Source organism: Stigmatopora nigra, chromosome 6 (genome assembly GCF_051989575.1).
Source record: "Stigmatopora nigra isolate UIUO_SnigA chromosome 6, RoL_Snig_1.1, whole genome shotgun sequence".
Lineage (NCBI taxonomy): Eukaryota > Metazoa > Chordata > Actinopteri > Syngnathiformes > Syngnathidae > Stigmatopora > Stigmatopora nigra.
Genome location: NC_135513.1, coordinates 10,437,804 through 10,453,034, shown reverse-complemented (window position 1 = coordinate 10,453,034; position 15,231 = coordinate 10,437,804). Strand labels below are relative to the sequence as shown.

The 15,231-nt window shown below is 43.3% G+C and overlaps 1 protein-coding gene across 1 annotated transcript; it reads right to left on the bottom strand.

The window, feature by feature from the left end:
- Positions 1–72: 72 nt before the first annotated feature.
- Positions 73–13,091, bottom strand: LOC144198151 (axin-1-like). Its single transcript, XM_077719024.1, has 17 exons — positions 12,923–13,091; positions 9,575–9,665; positions 9,388–9,491; positions 9,151–9,291; positions 7,578–7,798; positions 4,962–5,655; positions 4,672–4,865; positions 4,192–4,335; positions 3,939–4,073; positions 3,773–3,869; positions 3,465–3,602; positions 2,996–3,380; positions 2,728–2,845; positions 2,475–2,648; positions 2,092–2,403; positions 1,851–2,000; positions 73–1,692 (listed from the first exon to the last, which is right to left on the bottom strand). Exons 6-17 carry the CDS (start codon positions 5,580–5,582, stop codon positions 1,566–1,568), a joined length of 2,595 nt encoding a protein of 864 aa, XP_077575150.1. The 5' UTR covers positions 5,583–5,655; positions 7,578–7,798; positions 9,151–9,291; positions 9,388–9,491; positions 9,575–9,665; positions 12,923–13,091; the 3' UTR covers positions 73–1,565.
- Between the last annotated feature and the right edge of the window lie 2,140 nt (positions 13,092–15,231).

Here is a 15,231-nt window from a genome sequence, read left to right as displayed (position 1 = left end):
AAATATCTTGCATTGTAATAGGAATAAATAGGACTATGTCATGAGTATATTTAAGATAGAAAAAACAAAGACTGGTATTAATCCAACATCTTTATTCATGAAGTACCTTTAAAAAAATGTACAATTAAAACCGGCAGAAACAACTTGCAGTGGCGCGTGTATGAAATTAAGACAATGTACATATTTACAGCAGACTGGCTACGACAATGACAAGTGAGCTAAACATGTCTGAAGCTTGAAAAGAAAAAGCAAAGAACAATGAAAATATTAAATTCATGAATTTTGTCCTAAAAACAAAATTAAAGATATAATAAAAAGGCACTGTGTTTTTCACAAACAGGACACAGATGTCAGCAAGCATCCCCGCCCCCCCAAAAAAATCTATGGGCAAAGCCATAATGTACAGAACATGCTAGGTGATAATTTGAAATCATATTTTTTATTTATAAACAAATCATTTTTTAAAAATCCTATCAAAGCATCGTTTGGAGGTCCACATTCAACTGCATGTATTTTTTTTTTAAACGTAAACAATCTACATTCACCCACGCACATTTGCATACATTCGACTTGGAAAGAAAATACATTCAGCTTTCATTTAATTTAGACATGACTTTTTTTATCACAATGAGATGATGTTATTGCTAGCCCAATTCATAAATTTTTGGGACAATATCTAAAAAATGGTTTTTAAAAAAGGCATGTGCCTTATTGTACGACTTCAAGTCAAAAAAAGGGAATACAACCACAGCCTGACAAAAAACATCCTAATTTTTGCTGTATACATCTGATGGGAAAATAGTTTGGTTCTTAAAAAAAGAAGAAAAAAACAACAACAAAATGTGCTATTTTTTTCTGGATTAATAGAACATTCCATTTGTCTTATTAACTTGTGGTTAGCGGGATGCAACATTGCGTTCTTTGGCTAGACTGGGCGAAATTTTGCGAGCGACTATTTTTCTCGAGGGTGTGGAAAATTAAGAAATGCTACGTTCAAACTTGTGAAGAAAACTGAACTGAGGTCGAGGTGGCGGAAAAGAAAAGAAATAGCTAGAAGCACAAAAAGAAAAGAAAAAAAAATCAACAAAAACATACGATAATACAACATTACGCAGTAAGATATGTCCAAACTAGGCTTTGTTAATAGTACCATGCCTTGTACATACACAATAAAGATTTAAACACAACAAAACAAAACGTAGCTTTGGTTGGTAAACGCATTGTGTGGAGAAATTGTTGAAGCCGAGGACCAGGGCGCCCACTTGACGTCCCGCAAACGCACTTGCGGAATTACACGCTTCTTTCCATCCCTTTATTCCGTCCGCCGTGGCCCGCCGAGCGCCTAACGTAAGGTTTTTAAGTTGTCTACGGTTTCTGTGGTCAAGTAGCAGCATCGTTGATAACGGTCTGGCGAGCTACGAGGGAGTCCATGTCAGCCTCAGCCAATTTATCCACGGCGGCGACCAGTTTGGACAAGGCAACGAATCTTCGCTTTTACCAACCGGGACATGCCTTCGAGCTGCTTCGCCTTCTGTTTTTTTCCCCCCGACTTTCCGTAATGCTTTTCAGTCTACCTTCTCCACCTTTCCGATGATCTTCTCCTCAAAGATGGGGAGGATGGCGTCGTCGTCGCGCACCTCCTCGAAAACCACGCCGCAGTCAAACTCGTCGCTCACCTTCTTGAAGTAAAACCTTAGGTTGGGTAGAAAGCCATTTTGGAAAGTTAAAGATGCACGAGGTAGGATTTGCAATACAATGTTTCATTAAAAATAAAATGGAACTTATTTTTGGCCAAAAACTTGTTTTAAAAGGCAATTTGTTTCCATGAAAGGTTAGATCTTGTATCCTACCTGTAGTGCCCCTTTTTGGTGAGCAGCTCCTTGAACTGGCCTAAAGTCACCACTCGACCTTTGACGGAGGTCCGGTACGGGATGGGCTCTCCGCAGAAATAGTAGGCCACTGTCATGTTCTCGCACACTTGCCGCTTTCCAGATTTGTGCCTTTGGACAAAAAAAAAAAAAAAAAAAACATCATTGAGCCATAGGACATCATATATACATACACTTGAGTGCCATGCTGAGGCATGCCCACCTTTGTTTAGCCTGCTGCATGGCCACCCTGCAACGCTCCTCCTCTAGCCGGCGCCGGGCCTCCTCCAGCTGAGTGAGAGGGTTTGGAGCCGGGTTGGGTGGCATGGCTGGGTCCTGGATGAAGGGATGAGAGGGCTGCACCTGCGTAGGCGTCACCGACGACGGGTGTGCCATGAGGGCGGGTGACACCGAGGAAGGGTTGTTGCGTAACTGAGCCGACACCCACGGGTGGACGGCACCCGGGCGCTCCACGGAAGTGGGCCGCGGCGACTCGCTACTGGCCCCAGTTCGCCTGGAACTGCTGGTGCTCGAGCTGTGAATATAGAGGCATTGTGATTATATTGACTTTATCATGTGTTGCTTGAGTGTTGACCATTTGCTCACCCATGGGAGCTTTTCCTCTGCCTGTCTCCTTCCATCATCCATTGGAGGATCTTTTGGTTCCTCTCCAGGTCCTCCAGTGGCACCTGCGCGTCCACCCCACGGCCAAAGTCGTCAACCTTGCCCGACACCTCTGTGGTCTTCTTGCCTCGTCTCGACAGGGTACTTCCTTTACTACTGCAAATCAAAGATATAATGTAAAAATCTGGGGAAACTCCTCATAGGGACTCTAAGGTAGTATGCTCTGGGGCCTTACTTGTAACCGATTCCATCTACGGTGCCGCCGGAACCGGCACCATCGGCGTAGTTCCGACTCCTGGCCGCGTACTGAGCGGCTGCCTTGCCGTTCCAGGGGAGCTTGTGGTGATGTATACCTGACAAAAAATATTTAAGATTTGTAATGACAAACAATAGAACTTTTTTTTTTCTTAAATGAACAAGGACAAGAATAACAATGTTTCTAGTAAGCAGTACAAGAAATAGCCATATAAAAGAAGCTTCCATTCTACACTCCAGTTTCTCACCTTTGACCCCAGGAGCAGGAAGACTGTGTCCTCCCACTCTGTGCGTCGGGTAGTGAGGAGGTCCGGTGCCCCCGTCGGGCGACCGCGACGACTTGGGCGGCGTCTGACGGCCGCCACCAGCCACGTTGGTGGCGCCCGGTGACTGGCAACCCGGTGTCTTCATCACCCGTTGCACGTGGTCGTCCAGAATAGACTCCGGGTCGTCATCGTGCGAGTCCTCCATGGCCACCAGACCGCCATAGGTGGTGACCGCCACTGTGTTAGCGGTGGTCTCCGAGTAATGGGCTCCGTAGAGGGGCGGGAAAGTCGAAGGGAGAGGGAGGGTCAGGGTGTGTGACGACATGGACGCGGCGACAGAGATGTCAGCTTCGTCCCCCTCTTCTTCCTGTTCGGGTCACAGTAAGAATAGAATTGAGGACTGTTCCACTTAAAGATGGTTGACACGCCATCCGCGTTCGTTAAAGCTCACCAATCGAACTCTTTTCAATCTCTCTTCCAGCCGCTCCTCGGCGTCCCGTTCCCGGAGAACCATCTCCAGCCGCCGGATGAGCTCGGCTGCAAACCTTTCGGGCTCTACGTGGATGTCCTTTGGCATGCGATACGTGCGCTGCGTGGAAAGCAAATATTATATATAATATTTGGATTTTTCCCCCTCATTTCTCCCCATATTAGTCATTTATCCTTTGGATAAATAGTGTGTTCTTCCTTTATTTTTTAGTGCAAAAGTATGAATTCATGACCTTTTGATGATGATGATTTTATCTTTGAAATACTCACAGGTATATGAGGTAGGGGCACACGTCCGTTAGCTTTGGCGCTTTCATGCATCTCCTTGCGATGCTGCTTCCGATATCGGTAAGGAGGAATACCATCCCTGCATATGCAAACAACAATGGTGATGACCAGGGCGACAGCAATTGGAAAATGGGAGTTGTGGACTTACAAGCTGCTGTCGGTCAGCGACAGTGTGTCAGCGTCACTAGACATGCTCTGCTGCTCACTATCGTTGGCGCTGGTGGCGGGGGCGCGGGCATAACCCATGTTAGCATAGTAAGGGTTCACTGGCTCTCTCAAGGGCCTGAAAGCAGACAATTATACTAGTTATATTACAACACTGGTCCCTCATAGTAATATGGCAGTTAGTGAGCTTGAATTGATTTGACATTGACTTTTAAGTGATAAAAATGAAGCCCCACCTGTACTCCCTGGTGTCTTGCCGCCGCCTATTGTTAGAGGTCCTCTGTGGTACAGTCTGCATTAGCAGGCTGTGAGTTAGCATCCCCGCTGGTGTGTCCCCACATTCCTTCTCTTGTTCTGCTTCTCTCTGCTCACTCCCACACCTTAAAGATAAGCGACAAATGAATTTACTGAAAAGCACTGAAAACAAACACGTCTAAAAGATTGTATCCGATCTTGCAACCAAATCCAATAAACAAAAACAGGGACATCTCTATCCAGAAAAACAGCATTTAAAAAAGAAATAGACAAATAAGTGGCGTCTCCAAAAGCTGACAAAGCGTGTCAATATTTTGCAATGGAGCAAAATTGATTGGATCATTGCTTAACCAATCTATAGATTGTTAGTGCGCTAGTGATTTTCAAATAGCTACTGAGGCTTCAAAAAAAGTCCCATTTAGTGTCTACACAAGCAATAAATTGGTCAGCAGCAGTTTTACCTCCACTCCTCATCTTCCGTCAGAGTGGGCAAGCAGCCCGGCACAGGCTTGGCGGGCCCTGACGTCGGGCTCTGGTCGCTGGGATTCAGCTTGGGGCTCTCGCCACCAGTGCGGGTGTACTCCAAGTAAAGGTCCGACTTGAGGAACAGGGGGTAAGTGTTTTCCTCCATTGTAGCCTGGATCTCTGTCTGGGCCTGTGTCACAAGTAAGAGGAGTTTTCGAATGAAAATTGTTACACACGGGTGCGTGAGGATGGAAAAGGTATCTTTTGCGGCACGTGAGAAACATACCTGCTCAAACATGGCGGGGTCAGGATGCGGCCTGCCCACGCAGTCTCGTATGAAACTCTTGGTGGCCGGCTTGATCTGCCTGGAGACGATGCCGCCGCCATCCACAATGTACTTCTTATATATGGCCTTGGCCAGCTTAGGTCGCTTTTCCGTACTCGTCTTGCGGAATCCCGAGCAAGCGAACCAAAAATCCAACAAATCAGCACAGCCTTCCTGACAGAGGAAGTTGCGAAACAGCTGGATGCCCTCCTGGTCGTCCAGCAGCGAGTGGAGCGACTCGGCCCACTTCAGGTAGGGAGGCGTAGGTGACGCCGAGCCCTCCGGTTCGTAGCCCAGGTCCAGGTCGGGACGGCGCGGCGTCGCCGATGACGAGGAGGTGGGAGCGTAGCCGGAGGAATCGGCCATCTTGGCGGATATGGAGAGCGGAAAAGTTTGCGAGGGGGCGCCCGGACGGGTGGCCGCCGACTGCGCGGGGGGCTCCACGTCCGAGCCCTCCTCGCCGGGGACCGGCGGACGTGGGGCATCCTCCGTGAAGTGGGCCGGGGCGCTCAGCTGGGCCGCAACCCCGCCGCCACCGCCGCCTCTGAAGCCAATCCCGTGTAAGTCCCTGACAACGCTCATGACTCTGGTTGCACACAGCAGAGGTCACGCTTGCTGCCTCTGTAGCGACGAATTTGCAGACAAACAATTCACCCTGCGAAAAGGGAGACGAGAATAGCCAGGTGTCACAAAAGAAATCAAGGGGGGGTGGGACGTGTCAAGTCTATTATTACAGAGGACATTTTTGACCCTCCTGCTTTGTCGCGGGTAAAGCAAGGAAAATGTTACAATTACACTGGGATATTAACTTACCAGTATCTCAATTTACATGGTTTTCCACATTCCGGTTGTCACCTAGTAGTAGATTGTTTTTGTCTTGAATTGCAACTTAATGACTTGTGTTGAGACTCTGTGCACTTCAGAGCCTTCACTATTCCAGTCAAGAGATAAAGGGGAACCCTAGTTTACTACAATATCAGTTTACAGTTGTTCTTACACTGGTACTTAAGGTGAACAAGGTGGACTTTCCCATTGGCTATCTCCCAACACCTCGCTTTCCTCCCATTGGCAGAAGGAAGCAGCGTGTAAGCTGATTGAACACTCTAAATTGCCTTTAGGTACGAGTATGAGCATGAATAGATGTCCATTTCCTTGTGCCCTGTGATTGGCTGGACACCAATTTCGCGCCTGTAGTTTGGTGGGATATGCTCCAGCACCCCCCGCGACCCTTGTGAGGAGGTTTCAGAAAATGAATGAATGAGTTTAACAACCACTAGAAGAAAAGTATTGCCTTCGTTAAAGACATTTTCAAGATGAGGAAACATAAGGCTTTTTAAGACCCCACAGGAATGTTGGAGGGACATGGAACATTTAACTCTTTCACAGCCATTTATAATGATAAACATCCTATTTATGTGGCTTTTTCATCCTTCTGCTGTGACTTGAATTGAGTTTCTCAGAAGTAGATATATAACCCATTAAAACTGGGAAGGCTAGCGCAGAATTCAATTGCTGCCAACCCTCCCAGTTCAAATGAATTTGATCCCTATCAAGGTCAACTACAGCTAATGAGTTCATATTATGGATATTTTCATCACTGAAATGGTATTGTGAAAATGAGTTTATCTTTTTAAACACACATACCAATCTAGTAATATAGATTGCTTTAAAACACAATAAGATCAAAAACACGTCAAAGAGAACATTCGTTTTGATCTCACTTATACTTTAAGCACTTCCTTTTGTGTAACGAATGTTTTTATTTTTGCCAAACCATGCAATGAGCGGTTAGTCCGGTGAAACAACTATAGCAGCAGGGTTAAGACTAGAGCCGATTTAAGAATAGCCGGAATGCTACGCAAACAAAAGCACGGTTGCATTCAATCCAACGGTGACAGACAGTCACTCTTAGCAAAAAGTTGACTAGCGCCCAGTCTTCTAAAGACTACAACTACCACCAAAGTGCGACAAATGAGCCTAAAAATATCAGTTAAAAATACATCTACATTAGGAGCAAGTAAAATCTCGTTTAAGTGTAGATGAACGCATTGAGAGTAGGTTAGGCGATTTTGTAAAGAAGCTAGCTAGTTAGCATAGATGCTAAGTTGCTAACTAGCCTTGAAGCTGTGCCCACCAACAGTGTGCCAAGGCTTTGAAGTGAGAATCTCATTCATCTCGGGCCTTGCGAGAGGGGCGGTGTGTGTGTGTGGAAGTGGGGGATGGGGGAACTACAGCAACAAACTCCACAACTACATAAAATGGCGTGATCGTAAAATTAAAATGTAAAAAATCCAACAAGACTCCTCACACCACAACTATCAGTACCCCGCGACAACTTTCCTGGCTGTTCATTTTAATTGTGGGAGAGGAAAAAAAACTTCCAGAGGAGTGAAAAAAGTGTTCAAACTCGCTCGTGATGCAAACGAAAACAAGAAGGCAGAGAGAGGCACGTTTTCCACTCAAACCTATTTAGCCTGTTAGCATGCTAGTTAGCGTTAGCTCCGTAGAGCTCCCCGTACACACACACAGTGTGTGTGTTCTCTACCCCACTAAAAAAAGAAGGAAAAAAAGTCTTACCGTCTCTGAGAGGCCGATCCCCGTGTCGCGCCGCATTGGGGACGTTGGCGGCGAGTGTGGACTCCAAGGGTCGACATAAGGGAGGCTTCATTGGGGTGTATGTTGGGGGGGAAAAGAAAAAGAAATGAAGCCGACGTCTTTCTCCCCCCCTCAACTCCCCATGGTGGCCGAGTGGTTCCACGGCAATAAAACAAGAGCGAGCGAAAGAGAGAGAGAGAGAGCTAGAGAGAGAGTGAGGGAGAGTCAGAGAGTGAGAAAGAGAGAGAGAAGGGTAGAATGGAGTGTTCATAGTATGTAGATTTGCAAAATTGTTTTGTATATGGGCGTGGTTCATTTCTATTCTATCTCATTGCCTGCCATTGGCAGCGATAGACGTTCCAATTCGCAAAAACTGAGAGAACCGGGGTTATTTTTCTACACAAGGATAGATACAATTTCATACCTGTCAACTTATACGCTTTTCCCGTATGTTATATATTTTAGGATCATTTTAAATTGTGTACACTGCATGACAACTTTTTTAAAGGGTTTTTGTACGTTTTTTTGTAAAACCGATCTGGTCCTTGCGATTCGGGCTCTAATCCAGATCGTCTCGGTCACTGGTAATAGACGATAACGTCATTGTCGATTGCTAATGTTGTCATGCTTTAAGCATGATATGCGTATTCCCCCTTCACCAGTCTGCATTTTCACTATATAAATATAGCGTGTCAGCAAGCAATGTACCCAGACAGTCAAGCTGTCATACAGCGATATCTACAGAATCTTAAATTTATTGCATACAAAAGGCGCATTGACTGATTGGGCACGACGTTCAGTTTTGGAAAAATGTGAGGGTTTTAAGTGTGCCCTATGTGAGTAGATATATTCCAATTTTATGGTTTATTGTCGCTTAAAAAGGGGCATTGTAATCATTAATAAGGGGAGCGATTGGCCGATGTTGACAGGTATGCATTTTTATAGAGGCTCTCACACACTGATTTACTTTTGAGGGCTGCGCAAAATGAAAAACGGATGCACGGATGCGCATAATAATTGAGGTGAAAATTAAAAAAGTTATTATGTATAATTTTGTAACATTAGGCATTACATGTTCGAATAAAGGTAAATATAGGTTCCGCTGGTAAATGTCCATAAAATACGCAGCCTTTTCTTTTTTACTTACCTACTTACCTACCAATTCGTTTGAGAAATTACAGTAATAACAATTGTTTATCGTGTGCTATGGGTTAAATGGATCATACAAATTGTATTCTTAATAAAATAAAAGTGGCTAAATTTCACTGGTAAAATACATGGTAAAGTGGCAAATGACGGAAAAAAATCCCTGAACATGTTTGCCGTTATTACAGTTCTACATATTGCGCTTCTATTGTACAATATGCCCAATTTGCTCCTGCCCAAAACCTTAAATGAAACTAAACGATGCTGATTAAACCACTACATCACCTTCATAAAGTGCGCCATGTTTGAGTTCAATATGAGACCACATTAAAAAATATTACCGCATACTGAACTTATGTTATTTGTGAATATGTGAATGTGAAATATGGGGGGAAAAAATTATCCTCACCTCCGATTTCAGACCTCCCGTGAGTTCACTGGGTTTCTCGTCCAATTCTCCAGTGACGGCGGGAGCGGACGCCGCCTGTCAACCTCCTCATTGCGGTTGTCATTCAATCAGTTCGTCAGCTGGGAGGATCTCCTGCCGACCCTTCGATGGTAAAGGGAGAGAGTGAGTGAGAGAGAAAAAAGAGAGAGAGCTAGAGTGCAATAGAGAGACATTATACTACCACGCATGTACTCTTACCTCATTGGGTGCCATCAACGGCGATAGGCGTCCAATCCTTTGGCATTGGACTGCTGCTGATTAACTCACAGGCAAGGGATGGAAAGAGCCACGTGATTGAACACCTATCATTGTCAAAGGCATTGAAAGAATTAAATGAAGTGTCTTATTGTGCATTTTTTTTTTGCATTTGAATCAGATGGCTTACCACCGCGGGTCATCAGTCAGGTGGGGTCAACGCATTGGCACAGGTCCAATCGTGGATCGACGACCAGTCGCTCATTACGGGAAAGCATAGCCTATGGAAAACAAGGTCACAATGAGGTCATGCGTTTACATAAACAGTAAGGATGTGTATATCCAATTTAATCACAGATATTGCAATACTTGCTGATAAGACCAAATCTGGCATCTTTGTACATTTCAGACATCTGACATATTATCTAGCAATCTAAAACACCAATCTCAAAACACCAATTTCACCCAAAACCATGATTGGTCGCGGAGGGTCAGTTCAGCTGCCAATTATGATTAGGATTTGTACTGTGAAACTGAAGTATATTCGCTCCAATCAGACTTAGAATGCAAACTCAAAGCTATCAGGACATCCTGGCACAAAATGTACTTCCCTGTGCCAGGTAGATATTCGCATACTTGATTATGGAAGTGTATTCACACACACCCCAACACACTCTAGTGGTGTTATTGTTAGTGGCAGTTGCCCCCGGAGACGGAAAGGAGAGCGAGAGACAAAAACTGAATACTGAGGAGGCTGAACTTGACCTTTATGATGTCTTGGTGAGGAAGGGTTGGGGCATGTTGCTACTTATGAATCTATAATGAGCCTCCGCCGTGTGTTTGTGTGTGCCCATGTCTAAGCTCTGAACTGAAGAAAGGTCATCGCACGAGGGGGTTTCAATATACCTGCCGTCCGTCCATCCACCTACACTACTGACCGACCTCTAGCGAGGGTATACAACATTAATATTTACAGCGGTCTAAAAATCCGACAACTTTGAACGCAACTCACTCAGTGTGCCCCAGAGGCCAGGAGAATGTCTCCTAACTTTTTAAATGAATTTACTAGGGACTTGAAATCATCATATTTACCATTTGAATGTGTGTGTTTTTATGAGATGAAACTCGAATTTAAATAAATGATTATTTTGGTGTCTTAATTTTGTGGTAAATAAAAAAAATAAAAAAACATTGACTGTTTGCCTTTTCTTGATTAAAGTAAACAAAAATAAAACAAAGTGTACTGGCTTTAATAAAAAATTAAATTAAAATAATTTTAAAAAAGAAGTAGGAAAACATTAGATGTTAAGAAGCTCAAAAAAGATAATGTTGACAATTTTGAGATCAATGGCAGCTCAAAACGATTCATTAACTTTTAAAATGGTTGTCAACTCAGTCATTATTTAACTGTTGAATATTCCATTAACCATGAAAGCCCCTAATTGACAGCCATATTTGCCTTCTGAAGGAAACCACAAACACAAGGCGGACTACAACAAAGATATATTTGACAACCCTTATTTAAAAAAAAAAATCTAAAAGATAATGTTGTTGTATGAGCCATTTCAAATGACCATGATAAAACCAACATCCAAAAATATCCAACTCATTTTCCCAAAGATCCCTCATTATCACAATAATTGTCGGAAACGCCATTTTGGATGTGTCAGATTGCATTGTAAGACAAAGCATGGCTTCAAGTCTACCTGTTTTTTTTAAACTAGTGACAAGCATGTGACTGCAACTGCCACTTCCAATGAAGATAAAAAAGCACGGGTGTAGGACGTCTAGCCCTGAGTGGAGATGGAGGAGATGTGGGTGTGTTTTTTTTTGTTTTGTTTTGTTTTGTGGAGGATCGGGGGAGTCTTTTGTTCCAGCTGCCACTGCAGATTTAGGCATCTGTATGGAGGGCCTGTCAGGGACAGGCTTATCTCATTGAGGCCTCCCTGGAGCACAAAGAACTAGTTAGATAGAACTGGCCTGGAGTAAAATCTTCATTATATGACGCTTAAAGAAGCAAGGGAGCAATGGCTCTTTAAGATGAATTGAAGACAAGTGCTTGACCAAACAGGAGGAGGTGGTGGCCAATACCCTTGACTTGAGCTCTGGACAATACTGTGGTCATTAATGATGACACCATTTAGGCTTTAACACTGCATTTTTGGATGTCTACATGTATTAGTTTAGTAAAAAAGTTATCTTGCAAGATAGATGCAGTGGAGATAGTTGTGACATAATAGGAATTTAAAAATGATACACTAAAATATGGATACTTTTAAGGAGAAAAACTTTTTAAAGGAGAAATTTTATCTGTATATTAGTCATTATAATCGTAAATATTATTAGTAAATATTAGCAATTGTAGAATTAAAAGGAGTAAAAACTGTTTAGAGGATTAAAACAATCTGATTAGAAAAGTGATGTTAGTGGTGAGGAGACATTTTAATAATGTTGCTTTCTGTCAGGTCAATGACAAATAACAATTAGTCTTCACTTGACTTACCTGAATAAATAATTGAAATAAAAATGAATGAATTGTTGGATTATAATGTAACAATCATTAAAAAAATGGAATGAATGAAAAAAAAGAGGACCTGTAATAAGACATACGATGTTAGTAATAAAATTCAGTCAAGGGCTTGTCAATCATGCTATCAGTACTTGCTAGTGTTGAGGCTATTTTGGTTAGCATATTTCATCTATCAACAAAATCGAGCATGTTTGAAACAGCAAAGCCAGAGTGCAGTTTGGAATTTTGATTGTTTTGCACTACACCCATGTGAAAAGTGGATAAAGTGTATGATAGCATATAAAGAGAAGGCCTTTCAAACTATCGCCTCTAGTCCATCTATCCATCCATCCATCCATCATCTGCTGGCCTTTCCCAGCCAATCCCATGTCGATTTGGGAGATGTCAGTAAATCTGCCACGGCGTCCCGCTGACGCGCTTTGTGACGCCCCTGAATACTTGTGGGCCGCCAGTATGGCCTGCACCAATGCTGGATTAGCCACACCGGATTAGCCGGCTGCCCTCCTGCTGCTTATTCAAATATTGTTTCACGAATTGTCATCATTGCTAGGGGAAATATAAAACCCCCAAAATTCAAAGAAACAAACAATTCCCCTAAAAAGGCCATTTTCCGAGCGAATCGGGCGCAAATCGAATCTGGACAGACGGGGATGGAAAGCGCCACCGCCGTCGGCGTCGTTGTTGTCGCCGCCGCCGCCGCCGGCCCGTCGAAAGCTAGCGAACGAAAACGAGGGATGAAAGCTCGCCTTGATCTTTGCTAACATGGCGATCGTCAGTCTTTTTTTTCCCCACTCTCCCCCCTTTTCTCTCCTTCAACCCTTTCGCACATACACTTGGGAGTCAAGGCAATTGATGTGCTGCCTTTGATGGCAAAAGGAGGCCTATATTAGCGGCCAAGAATGGCACCCTCCATGAAAGGGGCCAAGACAGAAAAGGAAAATGGACGCTCCAAAATATGAGAAAAGACAAGAGATGGCGGAGATTGGCGAAGGCGGAGAAAAGGCTTACCATGCGCCGTCGACGCCGGGCCGGGCGCCGCGCCCCTTCGCCGTTCATCCCGAAGCGGGCGAACGGGCTCCGGGACCCTCGGCGAGGTTTTCGGGGGGACGTCCCGCCCGCGGATGTTTTCGCCATCTTTGTCCCGTTGTTGTCTTGGACGTGCCTCTTTTCCTCCTCTTCCTCCGCATCTTCATCCCTCCCCTTTCCCAGGCTTTGATCGTGCCTCGCTCCCCTCCCTCGCTATGACATCATCACATGGAGCATCAAAGGGGGCTTCTGGTGGCCGGACCCTAGGTGGAAATATGGAGCATAAGGAGAGCTTCGAGGAAAAGGCACCCCTCGGAGCATCACGGTCATTCTTTCTATGGGTGTGCCACAGGGCCCCCTACTGAAGCCATGCATCTTTTTGTTGTCGTTTTTTTGTTTCCATTAATTTTTTTGGAGCTCACCTTATAGGATGATGGCCTCCGGATCGCAAGTACCGTTCCATAAAAGCAGCCAGACTCCTTTTTTCCAGTCCAAATCTGTCAATACAAAGATTAATGGTCATTTTTTTTAATAATATATGGGAATAAACACAGTAAGTAAATGTGCAAGAATGTGTACTGGTGAACTATTTTGGTAAAGTAATAACATTAAAAAAAATTCAACTATATATATATATTTTTTTTTTCTTCAGCAAAGTATATATTTGTGTGTGTAAATACATATTTATATTCTGATGGTTGGGATCCATTGCCCCTGCGACCCTTGTGAGGATAACCAAAATGGAAAAATGAATGGAAGAAAGTAGCATTTATTTACCTATGGCAAAGTTATAAGAAAAAGTAGTTCCGTTAAAAGGAAAAAAAGAAGTTTTTTATACAAAAGCTGATCCAGGAGAAAGTATCCGAATTGTACAAGAATAAAGTTTTTTGTTGCCTTGTTTGTTTAGAAAAAAATAAAAAATGAAAAAATCTTACAAGTGTTCCTCCTTGGCCAGAAGCCTCAAGTTGTGAGACGCTGACCTCCACGTCCCTAGCGTCCAGCTGGTGGGTGTCATTCCCCAAATCCTGTTAGAGCCACTCAGCCAGAGTGAGTGTGTTTCATAACGCACACATTGCCCCGTCACCCTGAGCTGCCAAACCAATCCGATGAGGTTTTCTAGGGAAAAAAAACAAAAAGGAGTTAAAAGAACAGAAAACTTTCCCTTTCAACAATATTTTATTTTGTTTTTTATTGAAAAAGTTAGGGTACCCATTTTGTGAGCTAGTAACTTTTAAAAGAGGAATTGTAATACAAAAAAAAGGTTTGTATAACATAATATACAAACTATAAAAAGTGTTTGTAAATCAAGAATGAAGTCACTTTAGGATCTTGTTTTTTTACTCAGAGTAAAAATTAAAAACAAATGTTATGATTTTTCACCAAATTTGTCCTCTGTGGATGGATCCTAGCCCCTTTCGCGTCCAGCTGGTGGGTACCATTCCCCAAATCCTATTAAGACCACTCACTGTGCTTCTGTGTGTTGAACTGTCACCCTGAACTGCCAAAAAAATCTGAAGAGATCTTTGAGGAAGGGCGGCAGGCAAGTAGATGTTGACAAATGAACTAAAAAAAACAAAAACATATTCAACTTATTCATTCAGGGCATTTTTTTTATCAAAGAAGGAATCTCAGCTTTAAAAACCTGTTTCAAGATTCTAAAAAAATCTACTCACAAACATACCAAATACCATAAGAATATAAGTCTTATTTATTCACTTTTAACAGTGATGATTGTGACTTTGACTTTTTGAAATACCCTTCACATTTGAATTTCCCTATTCAGCTTACTTTGCCACTATCCATAATGTATTGTAAATCATATTGAGACAGATCCACAGCTATTTCCATACAAATTACAAATTGCAAATGGCTACAGGTATTAAGAAAACTCATTGCAGCATTTTTTTTTCTCCCTCCGCAAATGACTTTCTCCTAATCCTCATCAGCTAAATCCCACCTGTAGGACTGTAGAGGGTAAACACTATTAGCGGGCTGCTGAGGTTTGATAAGAATTTTTCTATTACTACAGTTTAACTAACATTCATCCTTCCGGCCTTTTTACACATACACACACTCCTAGTTTTGCCGTCATCCAAACTAACAATGGATGGAAAATAAACAAATGACATGCAATATGTGTGGGTGGTCGATGGCAAAAAGCAGCCGTAAAAACACCTGCCTAGAGGACAAGAGGGCAGAAAACAGCTCGCCGCAAAATCCCAATTTGGCACACGAGCCCGTAAATATGACTTTTTGTTTTACTCCTACTGCAGCAAATTGACAAGCGTCTC

Bases quoted from the DNA above. Each gene is read 5' to 3' on its own strand.
- LOC144198151 (XM_077719024.1), bottom strand. From the start codon at position 5,582: ATGAGCGTTGTCAGGGACTTACACGGGATTGGCTTCAGAGGCGGCGGT. The intron at 4,336-4,671 runs GTAAAACTGCTG...CTTATCTTTAAG, and splicing joins ACGGAAGATGAGGAGTGGAG to GTGTGGGAGTGAGCAGAGAG. The intron at 3,381-3,464 runs GTGAGCTTTAAC...TGACCCGAACAG, and splicing joins GATTGAAAAGAGTTCGATTG to GAAGAAGAGGGGGACGAAGC.